The sequence below is a fragment of the Peromyscus californicus genome, unplaced genomic scaffold (genome assembly GCF_007827085.1).
Source record: "Peromyscus californicus insignis strain IS unplaced genomic scaffold, ASM782708v3 Scaffold_11__1_contigs__length_118956290, whole genome shotgun sequence".
Taxonomy (NCBI): Eukaryota; Metazoa; Chordata; class Mammalia; order Rodentia; family Cricetidae; genus Peromyscus; species Peromyscus californicus.
Window position 1 is genome coordinate 59,905,895 of NW_026294402.1, and position 18,007 is coordinate 59,923,901.

Sequence of the window (18,007 nt, forward strand, 5' to 3'; positions counted from 1 at the left end):
GTCACATCCACCCTTAGGCACACATACTTAATAGGCAAGCACACCCTCTCCAGGCATACTTCACATCCTCCATGGGAGGCTGGAGGACGAGGCATCCAGGGAAGAGCTGGAGCCTCCAAACTTCCAGGCTAAGTGATTAAGTGCAGGGCTTTGAGGAGTTTTATTCTCCTTGGCCCCAGCCCTCTGGGCTCCCCTGCCATCCTGCCTTTGGCCTAATGTGGTATCAAAGTCTGGAGGTTCCCCCGTCTTGCAGCGGCCAGTAGTTGGAAACACAGGCTTTCCTAAGGAGAATGCAACCCCCTCCACACACCATCCCGCACACCACTCCCCCTTCCAGCCCCCCCCACCCCCCACCCCCCCCCCACCCCCGTTTGTCAGAGGCGGCTGCAGAGGGGTGAGCTGTGGATTTATGGCTGAGGACTTGAAAGACAAAGTTGCCTTTTGTGTTGGAATTGGGGCCAGGGTAGGGGAGATTGGTGAGCTGGTGGTGGAGCCAGGGGGTGGGAGAGAGAGCCTGGGGTTCAGGGGCCCAAGAAGGGGTCAGGAGCTCGAGGAGCGGGCTGAGGGATGCAGGGGTTTCTCAGCAGGGTCACCTGGCAAAAGCTGGCCAGCAAAGCCCAGCAGGCTTCTGAGCCGACCACAGTCTTATGACGCTGTCTGTAGGTCCATCTACCCTCCTCTACTATTTGAGCATCACACAGCGCTTCCCACTTCCTAGTGCACTTTTGGATTCAGAACCCCCCGCTCCAGCCACAGTGAAGTCCACAGGACTACTGAGTTGTCCACAGCGGGTCAGGGTGTACCGTTCCTTAACAGAGCTAAGGGCTAAGGGGGATCTGCATGACGGGGAAATGTGAACAGGGTTAGGAGGAGTGAGCCAGACACCTGTGGCCAGATAACTGTGTTTAAAGGCCAGTACTTCCCACCCCTGGGGTAAGGGCAGCAGGAGCAGTACACCAACTGCCCCAGGACCCCAGTGTCCCTCACCATCTCTGCTCTCCTTCCCCTGGGCTTTTTGGAACGGGGGCATTTACAGAAGTGTGTGTCCCTGGGATTAAAGAGTATTCGAGGTGTATCCTCCAGAGTCCAAATCCCACTAGGCCTCACTGCTGAACGGGGTCTGGACGGAGGCCAGAGTCGCCATTGGTGCCTAGTTCAGCAGGTGTTTTAACTACGCCTTAGAGAGCCACATCCAACGCGGGGAATGAGCCCGGCCAATAAAGGCATGAGTTTATGGGCTTCATAAACATTTTACTAGAGAAATCAAGGCCTCGATTACCCAGCGGCCTCTTCCAACTGACAGCTTGTCTCCGTGAAACCTCCAAGCAGAAGTCAGCTAGAAGAGACCACACTCTGGTTAACACCCCGTTGCCCCTCACCCCCAGGAACTCCTCCTCATTCACCGTCCTCTTGCGAATTCTCTTCAGTCCCATCTCCGGAGGAGGACTCTGCCTCTGCTTTGCCCTCTGCAGGGAAAGACTGCTTGACCCGTAATGGAGTCATTAGCCTCCAACCTTGCTCTTTCACTACCGTGTAGCTCTTTTAGCTTAGTTTTCCTGACCCCCTCCAACAGAGGTAGCAGCAGGCCTTGAGGGGAGCACACCCATTTTATAAATGGAAAAACAGAGGTTCTGAGAACCAGGTGGAACGGCACATAACTCTCATGCCAGCCCTTGGGAGGCAGAGGCAGGTGGATCTCTGTGAGTTTAAGGCCAGTACTTCCCACCCCTGGGAAGTGAGTTCCAAGCCAGCCAGAGCTATATAGTGAGGCCCTGTCCCCAAACAAAACGAAAAACCAAAAAGCGAACAAGAAAGAAGTTCTGAGAGATGGTATCACTTGTCCAAGCTCTCAGAGTTCATGATAGTGAGCTGAAGTTAGGGTGAACTGTAGCGTTGAACTTTGAACTCCATTCTGTGTGATTCCAGAGTCTTCCGTGACGTCTGTACCACTACTCCAAGGAGTTCTTAGCAAATATTTACTACTTACTTGGGACAGGACAGAATCTTGCCATGTGAAGCCACCTGGCTCACAGGTCAACATCCCAATGTGGACCTTGTCCTGTTTCTGTGTGCATATGGCCAAGAGGAGGGCAAGCTGTGAGAGATGAGGGCAGGGACAGGAATGAAGGTGGAGAGAAGGGGGTCCTCTCTGTTGGGGCAGCAGTGAGAAAGAGGAAGAGAGAAGCAGTTAGGGCTCTGAAGCCCTGAGATGAGCACTATCGATAGAACTTTGTGATGACCGAAATTCCATTGAGGCTGCCCCATAGCCAATAGCCAATAGCCAACTTATGGAATAGACCTCTTTGATGACCGAAATTCCATTGGGACTGTCCCATAGCCAATAGCCAATAGTCAATAACCAACTTATGGAATAGAACTTTGTAATAATGAAATTCCATTGGGGCCGCCCCATAGCCAATAGCCAACAAGGCTGTGGAGCATTTGAAAAGTGCCCATAAGTCTAAGGAACAGAATTTACATTTTCTGTTTTGTTTTTGTTTTGTTTTCAAGACAGGGTTTCTCTGTATAATAGCTTTGGAGCCTATCCTGGAACTCCCTCTGTAGACCAGGCTGGCCTCAAACTCAGAGATCCACCTGCCTCTGCCTCCTGAGTGCTGGGATTAAAGGCGTGTGCCACCACACCCAGCTCTCTTTTGCTTTTTTTTTTTAAGTTGCTACTCCAGTGTGTATATTATATTTATAGGATATCTCAGTTTTACCTGGGTGCATATCAAGTGTCTCATAGCTTACCACTATACTGTCAGTCCTGTAGAAGTGGGCTGTGAGTCCTCAAATTCCAATCAGTTGTAAATTGTAGATTGAATATACATATATGTGGTTTTGTGTGTGTGTGTGTGTGTGTGTGTGTGTGTGTGTGTGTAGCCTCCAGGATCTTTGGATAAGTCTTCACAGTGATCCTGTCTCTAATGAGTGTATGAGAATGGGGCATTCAGCTCTCAGGGACCCCCCACTCCCCAGCTACTAACTTTGGCAGAGTCTAAGTTTTCCAAATATGTCCACAGCTCTTTTTTATCATCACACACCAGAGAGTAATCTGGCCACAGCCAGAAGGTGGGAGACCTGAGCTTCCTTCCCAATGCTCTGCCTTGACCTGTCACTGCCCCCTGCGTCCCCCTGGAGCCTGTCTAATCAAATCCAGGCCTGACCTCTGCAAAGGCCCTGGACCAGGCAATAAGTTCCCCTCCCGGAGCTGCTGTAGATCTGGTTCTCAGGAGATCCCGTCCCTCGGGGTGATTTATAGGGGTGTCCAGGAACATTTCCTGTCGTTTCCATTCCCTTCCAACTGAGGACTGCTGGCCTCACTTTCAGCCCCTCCGGCCTCTGCCATAACCTGCTGTACCCATGGTGGGTCCCAGGGGAGCTGGAAGACCCTTTTCAAAGGGCACAGGGACAGGGTGCCTGCCATCTCCTTTCCCCTGATGCGTCCTTTGGCCCTCACACCTAGCAGGGCTCCCACCTATTTCATCGCCTCTCCTGTCACCTGGCTTGAAGAGAGGGACCCCAAACTGTCCTCAGAGGACCAACAAGTGTACAAATATCTCACAACAAACAAACAGCACGCGCACGCACACACACACACACACACACACACACACACACACACACACACACACAAGACTTATGAACCAAATACGTTCTGCTCTGATACTAGAGGAGTCCAAAGCCTGTTTGAGAGCAGGAGTGCCTTGAAGGTCCCAGGACTGCAGCTAAGCTGGGTAGGCTCTCTGGCATGGAGACTGTGGCAAAGGTTAGCGCAGAATCTAAGGGTCCTGAGGACATCTACCCCTCCATTTATGCTGCATAAACTAGGTCACTCAGCAAGCCCAGGCTGACCAGGGAGTCAGTGAAGGACAGGAAGAGGCCAGGGAAGCAGAAGCCTTGGTGATAAGCGCACATCTGACAGGCCAGCTGACTCCCCAGGTGAAGCTGAGGAACCAGCTCTGTCTATGCTCTTGACCTTCCCTCTAGCCTTTAAGAAAAGGCTGGCTGGGCTGGAGAGATGGTCCAGTTCAGAACACTGGCTGTTCTTCCAGAGGACTTAGGTTCAATTCCCAGCATCTACGTGGCAACTCACAACTGTCTGTAACTCCAGTTCCAGCGGATCTGACCCCCTCTTTTGGTCTATTTGAGAAACAGGCACACACAGATACCTATATTTTTGTTTGTTTATTTTTTCAAGACGGGTTTTCTCTTTGTAGCCCTGACTCTCCTGGAACTTCCTCTGTAGATCAGGCTCGCCTCAGACTCACAGAGATCCACCTGCCTCTGCCTCCCGAGTGCTGGGATTAAAGGTATGTGCCACCATCACCCAGCCTAAATAGTATCTTTAAAAAGAAGAAGGAGGAGGAGGAGGAGGAGGAGGAGGAGGAGGAGGAGGATTAGGAAGAGGAACCTAGTTTACCATATAGTCTGCTGCAGGGTTTCCTAGCCTTGGAGAGAAAGGAAGCTAGCTGGGGTACTAAGGCACAACCCCGCAGAAGACCTGGGCTTCTGTGCCCCTTTTACAAGACAAAAGGATTCACTTCAAAATGGTTTTCAAGCATTTTTGGACAAGCAAAGCAACCCTTCAGAATAAATGTGCCAGTAAGACATCACACAGGACCTGCCAGAGCCACTGTAGTGAAGACTGGGGGCCAGGCAGGCCCCCGGGGACCTTCAGGAGTCCAGTGACCCTGCTGGTACGAGGACTGACTCCTTGGCCATCCCCTTCCAGCATCAGCATTGCTTTCCATATCCTCCACCTCGCTGTGCTGGTAGTTTCCTTCTGAGGTTGGGGGTTTGAGGGAGATCTCCCCCGTAAAGGCCAGACTCCGCCATCCCAGCACCCAGACCTGAAAAGCAGCAGCTTCTTCCATGTCTCTCCTCAGATCAGTTCTAGGGGCTCCAGGGAGTCCAGCCTGGGGGCCTAGAGGCACAAAAGACTTGATTCCATAAGGAGGAGGCATCTGCGGTCAGCAGAACCATTAGTCCGCGCCCCAGGTCGGGGGTGGGCGGCTAGGGAGATACAGCTCCTTTCCAGCTGGAGTGAGAAGCGGGCATCAGCTCCTACGTAGGCAGAGTCTGGGTGAGGGAGCAGACTCTGGAGCCCAAGGGCTCTCTCCCCCACCCCCAAGATCTGTCTCCAGCCCTACCTTCCTGGAGGTTGAGCTGGACAGGGCCCCAGAGACTTCTCAACCTCCACTCCTGAGCCCTGGGTTGACCCACAGGCCTTTGGCCAAGCACAGCCTTTGGCCTGAGGCAGGGCAGGCTGACCTCTGGCTGCTCCCTGGGGATCCTCTGATCAAGCCTGATGGGGTCCCCAGCTGGACCACTTGCCCGTCCCTCTCAAACCCAGGCTCCAAAGTCCTGTCCACAAGAGCTTTACCCACAGGAAGACACTCGTGATTGATTACCTACACAACACCAGAAACGCATACCCGCCGTGGTAGCTGGCAGATTCAAACCCCTACCGTTGTCCAGATGGGGACAGTTAGGCCAGATACAGGAGACAGAGCCAGGCTTCCCAGCACACACCCAGCCCGGAACACGTGTACAAGGAGTTGTGCACACACATCCACCACACTCCCAGGAGGCCAGCAGAGAGGAGGAGACTGGGCAGGGGGATTTTTATGCATGTTTATATTTAATGAACCACAAGCAAATGAGATGGGGAATGGCCACAAAGGAGCCAGCCCCCAGAGACTCCTGAGGGGAAGGCACAAAGGCTCGTCCTCATCCTTTCAAGCTGCTGAGCTGCCATGGAGTCCAGGGCAGGACTGTGGGTTGAGGGAACCTGGGAGGGAACATTGGGACCACGAGGAGGGCTGTCCCAGCATGCCAGGGAGCCTAGAGCAGGGACAGCCAGCAACAAGCTCCGGGGTCCCTGCTGCTGGGGGTTGGGGGGACTCATTCTAGGAGGGAGGGAGCCACTGCCCCAACTGATGGCGTGCCAGAGGGGAGGGGCTGCAGCCTGGACAGATGGTGTACCGCCTTCCTGCACTTGAAGCAAAGTGGATTTTAATGAAATCTCGGTCCGGGTGCTGAAGCTGGGAGCTCGTATGGGAGGGGCCTTTCCCCAGGTTTTCAGTGTGGGGCCTGAGCCAGGGTGGGAGCAGGGTGGGAAGAACACTTAACCAGCTGGGGGTACAAGGGGGCACCATGGCCCCTCTGTAGATCAGAGTTTAAGTGTGAGTCTGATCCCCAAAAGGTGGGGAGGGGGTCCTTGAATATTTATGACACATTGAAATGTAGATTGGTGGGTTTGACAGTCTTCTGAGAGGCCTGTCACCTTGCGTGGATACACTACCCTCTTGGGGCTCTGGTAGAAACTGCAGAACTGCCTGTAGGGAGAGAGGACAAGGAAGGAAGGGAAAAAAAGATAGAAAGCCACTGGGCCCTGGTCAGGAAGAGGCTGGCAATGTCCCTACGAGGCCACAGTGGTGAACCAGTTCCCTGTCTGGGACTCGGTTTCCAGTTGTGTAGAATGTGGCACACGTTGCTCAGGTCACAGCAGACCAAAAGGCAGTAGCCAGTTTGGGAGGCGTGCCTTTCTCTAGGTGGCCTTCGTGAGTGGGGTCTGGGAGACCCTTTCCTCCCCGGGGAGCCTCCCACAGCCTGCACATACCTTAATAGAGCTTCGTCACTCTGCTCTGGTTTTGATTTTTCAAGACAGAGTTTCTCTATGTAACAGGCTGTCCTGAAACTTGCTCTGTAGACCAGGCTGGCCTTGAACTCACAGAGATCCGCCTGCCTCTGCCTCCCGAGTGCTGGGATTAAAGGTGTGTGCCACCACCGCCCGGCAAGCTTCATCATTCTGGAATTGGTCTGCCAAGCATGTCCACCCTACAGCCAAGGGAAGCCATAAATACAGCCCAGCACAATGTCGTAAATGTATATTCAAAACATTACTATTATCATTTTGCCTTTTCTTGGTAACTCAATTGTATGGTTCTCGGCCGTGAACTTTGTGTAGGACAATGTCTTGTCTCAGTATCTCCTCCCCAGGTCTCTTAAAGATTATGTCATCTCTGGGATCAGAGTGTTGCCTACCCACGGTGGGGAGGGCTGTGGGAAGGGCTGGTAATGTCTCTTAAGCTACTGTCCTGCCTCAAATAGATGGCACCTCAGTGCGTGACCCCCTCATCTCTCCCTCTGCACCTCCACAGTGCATCTTATCTGCCCCCCCCTCTGTTTCCCCAGCCATGTCGGACTTCCATGTGCACCCCCAGGCCACCATAGGTGAGGAGGGGGGTGTGGCCCGCTTCCAGTGCCAGATCCATGGGCTTCCCAAGCCCCTGATCACGTGGGAGAAGAACAGAGTCCCCATTGACACGGACGATGAGAGGTGAGCCTCTAATGGGAAGGACAGAGAGGCTGACTGAGGTACTGACTGGAAGATGACCGTGGAGGTCTTGTGTGTGCCACCAGTGCCCACAGCCCGGGACACTGCTATTTATGCAAGCTGCAGTCAGAATTGGGGGTCCGCATGGCTTCCTGGGCCCAGACTCTAGGCTCATGAAAGTGTGTGTGAGGATTGTGTGTGGTTGTTATCAAGATTAGGAGGGTATATCCACCTGGGAGGGTCCCAGTGAACGTCTGTGATCACAACTGTCTGGTTGGGTTAGTGCCCACATCTCAGTTTATGTCCCCGTGACTTGAGGTTGCAATGACCGTGCTGGTAGTCAACTGTGCCCTCCCCTCACAGGTACACATTACTGCCCAAGGGGGTCTTGCAGATAACAGGACTTCGGCCTGAGGACAGCGGTGTCTTCCATTGTGTGGCCTCAAACATAGCCAGTGTGCGGGTCAGCCACGGGGCCAGGCTCACCGTGTCAGGTGAGCTCCACACGCCTGCCCGGTTCCTTCAGTCACCCCAGTTGGTCTACTCCCAGACAGACCCAGTTCCCCAGTGTGTATGGAGGCCCTGTGAGCACAAGCCAGAGGCAGCTGAGGCTGGTCTCCAGCCCTCCTCCCTTCCTGAGAAGCATGTCTTCCCAGAGATCCCTGGGCTCTCCCAATGCCGGAGGTGTGGCTGGGAGAGGAAAGATGGTTGTCGGGACCCTCAGGTTCCCCCAACATCTCCTTGTCCTCAAAACTTGGTTTGGGGCTGGTATGTGTGTATCCAGGGTCATGAGTGGGAGCCAGGAAATGAAAAAGCTTCCAACTGGAATAAGGAAATGTGGTCTTCTCCTCCCAGGCTCAGGCTCCGGGGCCTACAAGGAGCCCACCATCCTTGTGGGGCCTGAGAACCTCACCCTGACGGTGCACCAGACCGCAGTGCTGGAGTGTGTCGCCACGGGCAACCCGCGCCCCATTGTGTCCTGGAGCCGCCTGGGTGAGCCTTATCCATAGCCCCAGCTCTTGGGCCAGCCTACCCCCTGGGAGGGCTGGTCTCATGGTCTCATCACCCAGCTCTGGGAGACTTTAAAGTGTATTTGTTCTCCCCAAGGGTCAATCCCCTCCCTGTGGCCCGGGGAGGGGCTGAGTTTCTCGGGAGGTCAGCCTGCTGCTGCATTCTCTCTCTCCCTGCGGGGCTGGCTTAGTTCCCTGGGTTACCTAGTATAGACAGTTCTCTCTCAGTGTCTCTCCAGCCCCCAAACTCTCTGCAGCCCTCAGCACCCAGTCCCTCCCGCCCCACCCTCTATGCTCTGGCCACACCCCCCGGTTACGCAATCCTAAGCCTTCAAAATCTCAGCCAGCGTCCCACCCTGGCTCTGCTCTCCCCTCTCAGGGATTGCCTGCTCCCAAGTCGCCCCAGCCAGAATCCCCAGGCAACAGAAGAAAGCCGTGAAAGGGTGCAGATGGGCCGAAAGGTCACTGGGGGAAAGGAGCCTCTACAGGGGTGGGGTGGGCCCGCATTCACAAGGAGACCACGCCACACTAGCAGCTGAGTGATGGGGGAAGGAGGGGCCCTGTGGGATAATGGAGTAGATTTCACCACTTCAGGGCCTGAATGGGGAGCTGTCTCCTTGTGTTCTGGCTCTGCTAATCTGATCCCTGGGGTGGGGGGAGGGCCTGGGTCCCAGGGAGAGGCTGGAAAGGGTAGGCTACCATCAGGAGCCACTAGGCACTCCAGGGGCCATCTGCTCCATCATTTCCCAAAGTATGGCCTGGCAGGAGAAAAAGAATGGCTCAGGGGCCTAACAAGTGTGGGAAACAAAGCTAACCAAGGCTCTTCACCGAGGGACTTCTTGGAGCCTTTATACTCGTGGGCATGTGCCTCAGCATCCTGGAGGAGGACGGAGACACAGCCATGGAATTCACAACTGCTGATCAGATTCACATTCTCTGTGGATTCAAGGAGAAGGGACTAGAAATATTTAGGGGCTGAAGCAGGAGGATGCCACCCTAGGCTGTGCAGTGAGATGCTGCTTAAAAAACAAACAAACAAAAAAAAGCGAGAGTGAAACTAGCCAGTCATCACCACGCTAGAATCAGGACCCTGGCCCCTCTGCTGGGCTCACGTGCTGAGTTTTTCTGCCACTTCTGGAGCTGTGCAGAGGGATGGTGCCAAAGCCATAGGCCCCGGGCTTTCCGAAAGACTGGTAAAGGGGCAAGCCTTCTGGAATATTCTCGCCCTTCCCATCTTGCACACTCCTGACACTGCTCATTCTCCCTCCACTTCCATTGCAGATGGCCGCCCCATTGGGGTGGAGGGCATCCAGGTGCTGGGCACGGGGAACCTCATCATCTCAGATGTGACCGTCCAGCACTCAGGTGTCTACGTCTGTGCGGCCAACAGGCCTGGCACCCGGGTGAGGAGGACAGCCCAGGGCCGGCTGGTGGTACAAGGTACAGAGCAGCCAAACCCTTCCCGAGCCCCGCCCCCCCGGCTCCCCAGCATCGTACCAGAGATCAGTACCTTCTATTCCTGCAGCTGCCTGTCCTCACCCTAGCCTCTCCTAAGTCTCTGGCTGGGTCAAAGACACAGGTCTTCCCCAGAACATGAGTACTAGCCCCAGAGGGGTATGGCGTTCTCTGACTTGCAGCCCATGGGAGTGCCACCCCTCCAGCTTGGAAAGCACCGCCACTTTCTGATATCAGCAGGTCCTTCCCCTGGCTCACACTTGGCCCTTCCTGTTTCATTCACACATGTGGCACTTCCACGCTCACACCTGCCTGCTGTGTGCTCCAGTGTGCCTGTCACCTCCCTCTCACGGAGCAGCTCCCACCTTGCTCACAAGATGTGGGGCCCAGAGCCAGCCTCAATTTCCATTTCTGGGCCTTTCTCCTGACCGCCTCTCCTCCCGTGGCATGGGAATGGAGATGGGAAATGGGGAAGTAGGAACTTAAATGCCGTTTGTTTCGCGTGCTATGTGCCGTTAATCCGTCCACAGGAAAGTGATGGAGTATTTTATTCTTGGGTGTTAATAGAGGCTTGAGGCTGTGCATTGGAGGGAAGTGGAATTGGGTGGTGAAGGGGGGGCTCATCCATCTCCTGTCATTACAGCCTTGGAGGTGTGGCCAGCCCTATTAGCACATTTATTTATTTAACAATTTCCTGAGCAGGGAGCTCAGCTTGATTGCTTTCGGATACAGATGTCAGTCTTTTAAATAGTCCTTAAGATGGAGTCCTAGTCCTAGATGCTGGGGTGAAGGAAGAAGGGAGGGGGCCTCTCCTGGTCTACCTAGAGTACTCTTCTCTGACCCATTCCCCCTTCCTCCTCACCCCCTCGTTTGTGGCTGTCCCTGATTCCTCTCTACATGACCCCTATGACTCTACATGCTTCCCTGTACCCACTCAGCCCCGGCAGAGTTTGTCCAGCATCCTCAGTCCATCTCCAGGCCGGCTGGTACCACAGCCATGTTCACCTGCCAAGCTCAAGGTGAGCCACCCCCTCATGTCACATGGCTGAAGAATGGACAAGTACTGGGGCCAGGAGGCCACGTCAGGCTCAAGAACAATAACAGGTGTGTGTGTGTGTGTGTGTGTGTGTGTGTGTGTGTGTGTGTGTGTGTGTGTTGGGGTGCTATCATGGGAAGAGACGGTGGTCTGAAATAAGCGGCCCAAATATAAGTGTGTGTCTCTAGCCAGGAGAGAGTGCTGAGATGGGAGTCTGGGTCCTGGGCCTTAAGTCTTGGGCCTGCCACCCTCGTGCCGATAAGTCTTGCTCAGACAAGGAGGGGCTCAGTCTCTCCCTCTCTCAGGTGGGAGGTGTGGCCAACCTCTGAGGTTCTCCCTCCTCCTCCAGCACACTGAGCATTTCTGGAGTTGGTCCTGAAGATGAGGCCATCTACCAATGTGTGGCTGAGAACATTGCCGGCTCATCCCAAGCCAGTGCCAGGCTGACCGTGCTGTGGGCCGAGGGGCTGCCAGGCCCCCCACGCAATGTCCGTGCGGTCTCCGTGTCCTCCACTGAGGTTCGAGTGTCTTGGAGTGAGCCTCTAGCCCACACCAAGGAGATCATTGGCTACGTCTTGCACATCAGGAAGGCTGCCGGTAGGTAGTGGCCGTCAGGAGAGCTCTGTCACCCACCCTCACTCGCACCAGCCACCCCGCTGAACCACACGTCCTGACCCAAAACCTTCCTTCCCCTTCCACACCTGTTCCCCGACCACCTCATTTCACCAAAGCTTCCAAGACCCCCTCCTCCCCCTGAACATTCCTTGGCACTACCCTTTGCCTCCCAGACTCACCAAAGCTGGAGTATCAGGAGGCCGTTAGCAAGAGTACCTTTCAGCACCTGGTCAGAGACCTTGAGCCCTCCACAGCATACAGCTTCTACATCAAGGCCTACACACCCAGGGGGGCCAGCCTAGCCTCGGTCCCCACCCTGGCCAGCACCCTGGGTGAAGGTAAGGAGGATGGGACGCAAAACCATAGATGTCCAGTCTATGAGAGCAGGGCGAGCACATACAAGGTTGAGGTTGTGTGGGTACAAGGTGCCTGGCCCGGAGGCTGCGTGCAGACAGCTAGCTGTGCTGGGAGGAAGGGGCAGCTTTCTCTAATTCGTGGAAAGGTGCTGTCTGGGTAAGGCCATGCATGCCCTGTGCCTGGGGTCAGAGGGCTGTCAAGTTCTTGGGTTCTAGGTCACAGGTGGAAAGCTAGAGCTCCAGCTGACTGCTCCCATCTTGGCCCTCTAGCCCCCCTCCCGCCTCCGTTATCAGTGCGGTTGCTGGGCGGCTCCTCTCTGCAACTGCTGTGGAAGCCCTGGCCGAGGCTAGCCCAGCACAACGGGGGCTTCAAGTTGTTTTACCGCCCGGCCAGCGCCGCCTCCTTCACCGGCCCCATCTTGCTCCCTGGGACGGCCTCCTCTTACAACCTCAGCCGGCTTGGTGAGACCCGCAGGGCAAGGGGGCTGGGCAAGGGGTGCCACAGGGTGCCAGGACAGAGCTGCCTGGCAGGGAAGGGGAGGGTGCTCAGTAGCCCTGCTTCCTGCAGACCCCAGCACCGTGTATGAGGTGAAACTCCTCGCCTACAACCAGCATGGGGACGGAAACGCCACGGTCCGCTTCGTGTCTTTGAAGGGAGCCTCTGAGAGGACAGGTGAGGGCTGAGGATAGGACATGGGCTGCAGCCCGCCCGCCCGAGAGGAAGGAAATGGGCGGCAGGAAGACGAGGTAGGAGGGAGAACAACGTTTGTAGCCCCCACGCACACAGCTTAGACAGAAGCCTGAAGCTTGACTGAAGCAGCTTTTCAGCTGTGTGACCTTGGGCAAGTGGCTTAACTTCTCTTAAGTTTTTGTTTTTGTTTTCCCCCAGTATGAGACAGGGTTAATGATACCTGCTTTAGGGTTGGGGATTTAGCTCAGTGGTAGAGCACTTGCCTAGCAAGTGCAAGGCCCTGGGTTCGATCCTCAGCTCAAAAAAAAAAAAAAAAAGATACCTACTTTATAAAACTATGGCAAGGATGAAACAGTCCATAAAAACAAAACAACGTACCTGTCCTGGCTAGGAATCCAGCCCAGCTGAGTGCTTGCCTAGTTGTCTACAAAGGCCCTGGGTTCCACCCCCGATGCCACAGAAACCAGGCATAGTATCTATAATCACAGCACTCACGAGGTAGAAGCTGAAGGATGAGAAGTTCAAGGCCATCCTCAGCTACATAGCAAGTTTGAGGCTAGCCTGGGATACATGAAACCCTGTCTCAAACTAAACAGCACCAGTCTTGGTATCTGGCACAGAGCCGGTGCTTGGAACTTATAAGAAAGAACGGAAAGCCTGAGCTGGGGTCAGGCAGAGGAAGAGGGCTGGGGCGTCTTGCTTCAGGCCAGGCAAGCTGTGCCCCAACCTGCCCTGCCCTCTAGCCTTGAGTCCCCCATGTGACTGCCGGAAGGAAGATGTCACCAACCATACATCCACCACAGGCATTGTTATCGGCATCCACATCGGAGTCACGTGCATCGTCTTCTGTGTCCTCTTCCTCCTGTTTGGACAAAGGGGCAGGTGGGTCCTGAGTCTGGGAGGAACTGCCACCGCCAGAGCTGGCACCTCAGCCCTCTGCCTCTGCCCCCGATGCTGCTCCCCTAACACTCGTCTCATCTCTTAGGGTCCTCCTGTGCAAGGATGTGGAAAACCAGCTCTCCCCTCCCCAAGGTCCCCGGAGCCAGAGGGACCCTGGTATCCTGGCCCTGAATGGAGTGAGCCGAGGAGAGGGGGGCCAGCCAGGCCGAGATGAGAAGCATGTGGATGCTAAGGAGTTGGAACAGTTGTTCCCAACTGGATCAGCTGGGCAGCCGGGTTCCAGGCTCACTGTGAGTGTTCATGCCTCCCACCCATCTCCCTCAGCCTCGGACTCCCCCATGCTGCCCCTCCATTTCGGTCATGGGGCAAGATCTTCCTGGGGCACCTAATTCCTGGTCAGGCTGCTCCTTGGGTTCTGAGTCAGGCTGGGAGACCTAGGGATGGCCAGGCACACCCAGTCTGCAGTCTGCAGGCCACAAGTTTCTGCCCTTGGTGATAACAGCTATGAATGTGACCCAACACAAAATCATAAATTTACTTAAAACAGGATGAACTGGCCAGGAATGGTGGTGAATACCTTTAATCCCAGGACTTGGGAGGCAGAGGCAGGTGGGTCTCTGTGAGTTCGAGGCCAGCCTGGTCTGCAGAGTGAGTTCCAGGACAGCCAGGGTTACAAAGAGAAACCCTATCTTGAAAAACCAAAAAAGAAAAAAAAACCAGGATGAGCTGGGTATGGTGGTGTGTTACCTGTAATCAGCAGCACTCAGGAGGTAAAGGCACAAGGATCAGAATTCCAGGATTAGCCTTGGCTACACAGAGAGCAAGCCTACATGGTACCCTCTTTTAAAAAATTATGATTATAGCCTTGGTGGTCCACATCTTTAATCCCAGAACTCAGGAGGCAGAGACAGGTGGATCTCTGTGATTTCTAGGCCAGCCTGGTCTCCATAGCAAGTTCCAGGTCATCCAGCGCTACACAGTGAGACCTTGTTGCAAAGAAAAAAGAGAAAGATTTTGGGGGTTTTTTTTTTGGGGGGGGAGTTGTTTTTTGTTTGTTTGCTTGTTTGTTTTCTGAGATAGGGTTTCTTTGTGTAGCCTTGGCTGTCTTGGAACCGAACTCACAGAGATTCACCTGCCTCTGCCTCCTGAGTGCTAGGATTAAAGGCGTGTGCCACCATTGCCTGGCCTGAAAGGATTTTTCTATGTGACTTTCTCCACCATGATCTTTTTGACGACTGTGTCACAGTGTGAAAAGTTTAGACCCATCTGCTGAACCCACACCCTGGGGTGGGATGGAGACTGATCTTTGTCTCTGGCTCTGATCCTGACTCCCATGTTCAACCTTCCTTCCTCAGGATCCCTCGGCCCCTGCTCCATGTGGGGAGACCCAGCTCTCCATGGTACAGCTTCAAGGCTTCAACCTTGGGGCAGGAAGGACAACAGAGGCCAAGTCCCCCTTTGCAGGGCCTGGGCCTGCTCCAGAACTCCAGAATGTAGGCCTCCTCAGTGAGGGACAGGCCACCCAGCCTCCAGCAGTCCCAGTGTCCCTGTGAGCCAGTGTTGGTGTGTTCCGGAGGGGCAGTGCCCCATTCTCAGGTCGAAGGCGAGCTTTTTCCTGTTCCATGGGACTTGGATGGTTCTAGGAGCTCGCCAGTGCTTCTAGCTTGATTGAAGGACAGGGTTCTGAAACCACAGGAGCCAGTGGGTCCTACAGGGAGGCATCTCCCGTACTAGAGCTAACGTCCCCTCTCCAATGCCTGCTGCCCACACGACTTCTAATGAAGCAAAGTTTTTCTTTAATAGTCAAAATTTAAAGTCAAAAAACAAGAGAGAAAGAAGAAAGAGAGGAAGTGAATTATACTCCAGAAATATGTCCCCACTGTGGCTTGGCCCCTGATGCTGTCGCCCTGCTCCGATCTTGTTTTCTCAGGATGGATTTTAGCTGTTTTGACTCTCAGCACCTACCTCAGCCGGAATGAATGTCCTTGGGAGTAGCGGGGCAGTAGCCTCAGCCCCCTGCCCCACAGAGCCCGAATGCACTCCTACCTCAAGCCCCCTTTTGGGTACCCCTCCCACCCCATATTCTTGCCCTGAATAAAAGAAAAAGGAGAAAAAAGAAGAAACAAAACAAAACAAAACAAAAACCACTTTCCCAAGTGTGAAAGAAACCATCTACCTCAAACCTCAGGCCCTTGGTGTGGGCCTGTGTTGTCACTGGACCCTGCTAGGTCTCCTTCTCCTCTAGCCTTGCCTATCTCTCCCCCAGCAGAGGAGGCTATGGCTAGGTGACCCTGGGGCTTACAAAATAGAGATGAAATTGGCCAGGGAGAAAATGTGGAACAAGCCAAGAAACGAGGAAGATTGTTCTTGAGGTATAAATTGTCCCAAACCGGTCACTTCCCTGCATACCACCTGCCCTCCATCCCTGTGTCTCTCGGCCCCTGTTCTGACCTTCTCAGACAACCCACTGGCCAGTGGGATCCCTAGAATCCTCCCTGCCTGGGCCTGGGGAAGGGAGGACATAACCTGGAGGCTTCTCTCCTGTCCTGCCCAGACACGGGGCCCAGTCCCTGGAATGTACTGTGTTATTTGGAGTGGGTACACCCCCACAGAGGCACCCCAGCTTTCTGTATCACGGGACCCAGGTAACCTGGCCTACCCAGTCAGCAGGGGTGGCCAGGAGTTATTTTTGTATGAGGTGTGTTTACGTTTTATCTCTTTTCTGTTATATTGTTCTTTGAACTCCTTAGGTTAAAAAGAAGAAAAAGAAAGAAAGAAAAAAAAAGTACCTATTTTTGGTTACACTCAGAAACATTTTTTTAAATAGCAGAAGGTAAACTTTTTTTAAAGAAAAAAGAAGGGGGGATAAATGTATTCCTTAAAAATGAGGTTAGAACATAAAATCCCTGACCCCAAATCCTGTCGGGACTGCCCACCCTGAACTTTAGATAATTAGGTGATAAAGGTAGAATTTGTGGCGTTTTATTAGGGAACTAGAGTCTTGTCCAAGTGGACTTGGGAAGGGCAGTCTGTCCCTTCTCCCAAATGATAGGTGACTTCCAGGGCTCTTCCGACTCTGAGGCAGGACCCTCTGTCCCATTCTCCTTGGGGGAGAGGGGCTGTGGGGAGAGGAACTGGCCACCTCCTTGGCCTGGCTTGGGTTTGTCATAGTCCATTCATTTTAACTGAATAAAAAGTACTGTTGCCAAAGTGAACACTGAGTTTTTTTGATACTGGGTCAGGTTCTGGGGATTGTGGGGGGGATGCATTTTGGGGAAAGGACCCTCACAGGGTCAGGGTCTGGAATAATGGCAACCAAACCTTCAGAACTGTGTGAGGCACCCACAAGTGGGCACAATGTGGGCAGGTCACATGTCTACACACGGCCTCATGAAGTAGCTGTGCCAGTAATCATTTCCATTATTAGATATATAACTCAAAAGCTACACAGAGAAACCCTGGTTTTTTTTTTAAAGATTTATTTATTTATTATGTATACAGAAGAGGGTGCCAGATCTCATTACAGATGGTTGTGAGCCACCATGTGGGTGCTGGGAATTGAACTCAGGACCTCTGGAAGAGTAGTCGGTGCTTTTAACCTCTAAGCCATCTCTCCAGCCCGAAACCCTGTTTTGAAAAGCCAAAATAAATAAATAAATTTAAAAAATGCTTAGATATATAACTCAAGAAAGGGGAGGAGCTGGGGTTGTAGCTCGGTTGGCAGAATACTTGCCTAGCATAAGGCCCTGGGTTACATCCCCAGCACTACATAAGCCAGGTATTGTAGTGAGCGGCTATAATCCCAGCACTCGGGAGGTGGAGGCAGGCTGATAAGTTCAGGATCATCCTCAGTTACATTAGTACCCTCTCCTCCCACCAGCCACCCCACCTGCCACCTCATGGCAGAAGATGGTAATAACCAGGACTCGAAACCCATTCTGAGTGCCCAGTAATGTGTTTTAACATGGTGTCTACACTGCTTATGAGCTGTGGTTTGGGCAGGCCTGGGAGTGGGCAGCGATCTCTGTTCTACTCAGCTTCACTGGCCTGGCCCCCTTTCCATTGGTATACTCTATTTCCCTAAGTATGACCAGCCCTCATGACTTGCTTTAATATACAATGTAGCGGTAACACTGTGTCACTGGGGCCAGGTTAGAAATGATCGTACAACTGCTTATATGGTTTATTAAAGCAAGTCATGTAGGTTCAGTGAGAGATGATGTCACACACACACACACACACACACACACACACACAGAGAGAGAGAGAGAGAGAGAGAGAGAGAGAGAGAGAGAGAGAGAGAGAGAGAGAGAGACAGAATAAATCAGATAAAATGCAATCAAGGCAAGCCCCAGCCCCAGCCCCAACACACACATACACACCTGCACATACATGTGCACACATAGGCATGTAATACACACAAAACCAGAGGCTGGGAATGAGGCTCTGTTGGTAGTCTGGCACGAAACTCTGGATTCAATCCCCAGAATTGCATAAACCAGGCATGGTGTTGCACACCTCTAATTCCGGCATCTGGGTTGTAGAGGCAGGAGGAAAAGAAGTTCCGGGTCATCTTCAGCTGCGTAGAGAATTTGAGGCCAA

The 18,007-nt window shown here is 53.5% G+C and overlaps 1 protein-coding gene across 3 annotated transcripts in view; it reads left to right on the forward strand.

Annotated features, from left to right (window-relative positions):
• Positions 1 to 16,620, forward strand: part of Igdcc3 (immunoglobulin superfamily DCC subclass member 3) — a 43,297-nt gene extending 26,677 nt beyond the window's left edge. For 2 of the 3 annotated variants that reach the window (XM_052712318.1, XM_052712336.1), the window contains 12 exons: positions 7,201 to 7,345; positions 7,706 to 7,836; positions 8,198 to 8,335; positions 9,634 to 9,792; positions 10,746 to 10,911; positions 11,193 to 11,440; positions 11,632 to 11,796; positions 12,085 to 12,276; positions 12,383 to 12,487; positions 13,249 to 13,387; positions 13,491 to 13,695; positions 14,761 to 16,620. In XM_052712318.1, the coding sequence (XP_052568278.1) occupies positions 7,201 to 7,345; positions 7,706 to 7,836; positions 8,198 to 8,335; positions 9,634 to 9,792; positions 10,746 to 10,911; positions 11,193 to 11,440; positions 11,632 to 11,796; positions 12,085 to 12,276; positions 12,383 to 12,487; positions 13,249 to 13,387; positions 13,491 to 13,695; positions 14,761 to 14,958 (1,991 nt within the window). In that variant the 3' untranslated portion in view covers positions 14,959 to 16,620. The remainder of the gene's footprint in view (positions 1 to 7,200; positions 7,346 to 7,705; positions 7,837 to 8,197; positions 8,336 to 9,633; positions 9,793 to 10,745; positions 10,912 to 11,192; positions 11,441 to 11,631; positions 11,797 to 12,084; positions 12,277 to 12,382; positions 12,488 to 13,248; positions 13,388 to 13,490; positions 13,696 to 14,760) is intronic. The other variant, XM_052712328.1, reaches the window with a different exon arrangement.
• The last annotated feature ends 1,387 nt before the right edge of the window (positions 16,621 to 18,007 follow it).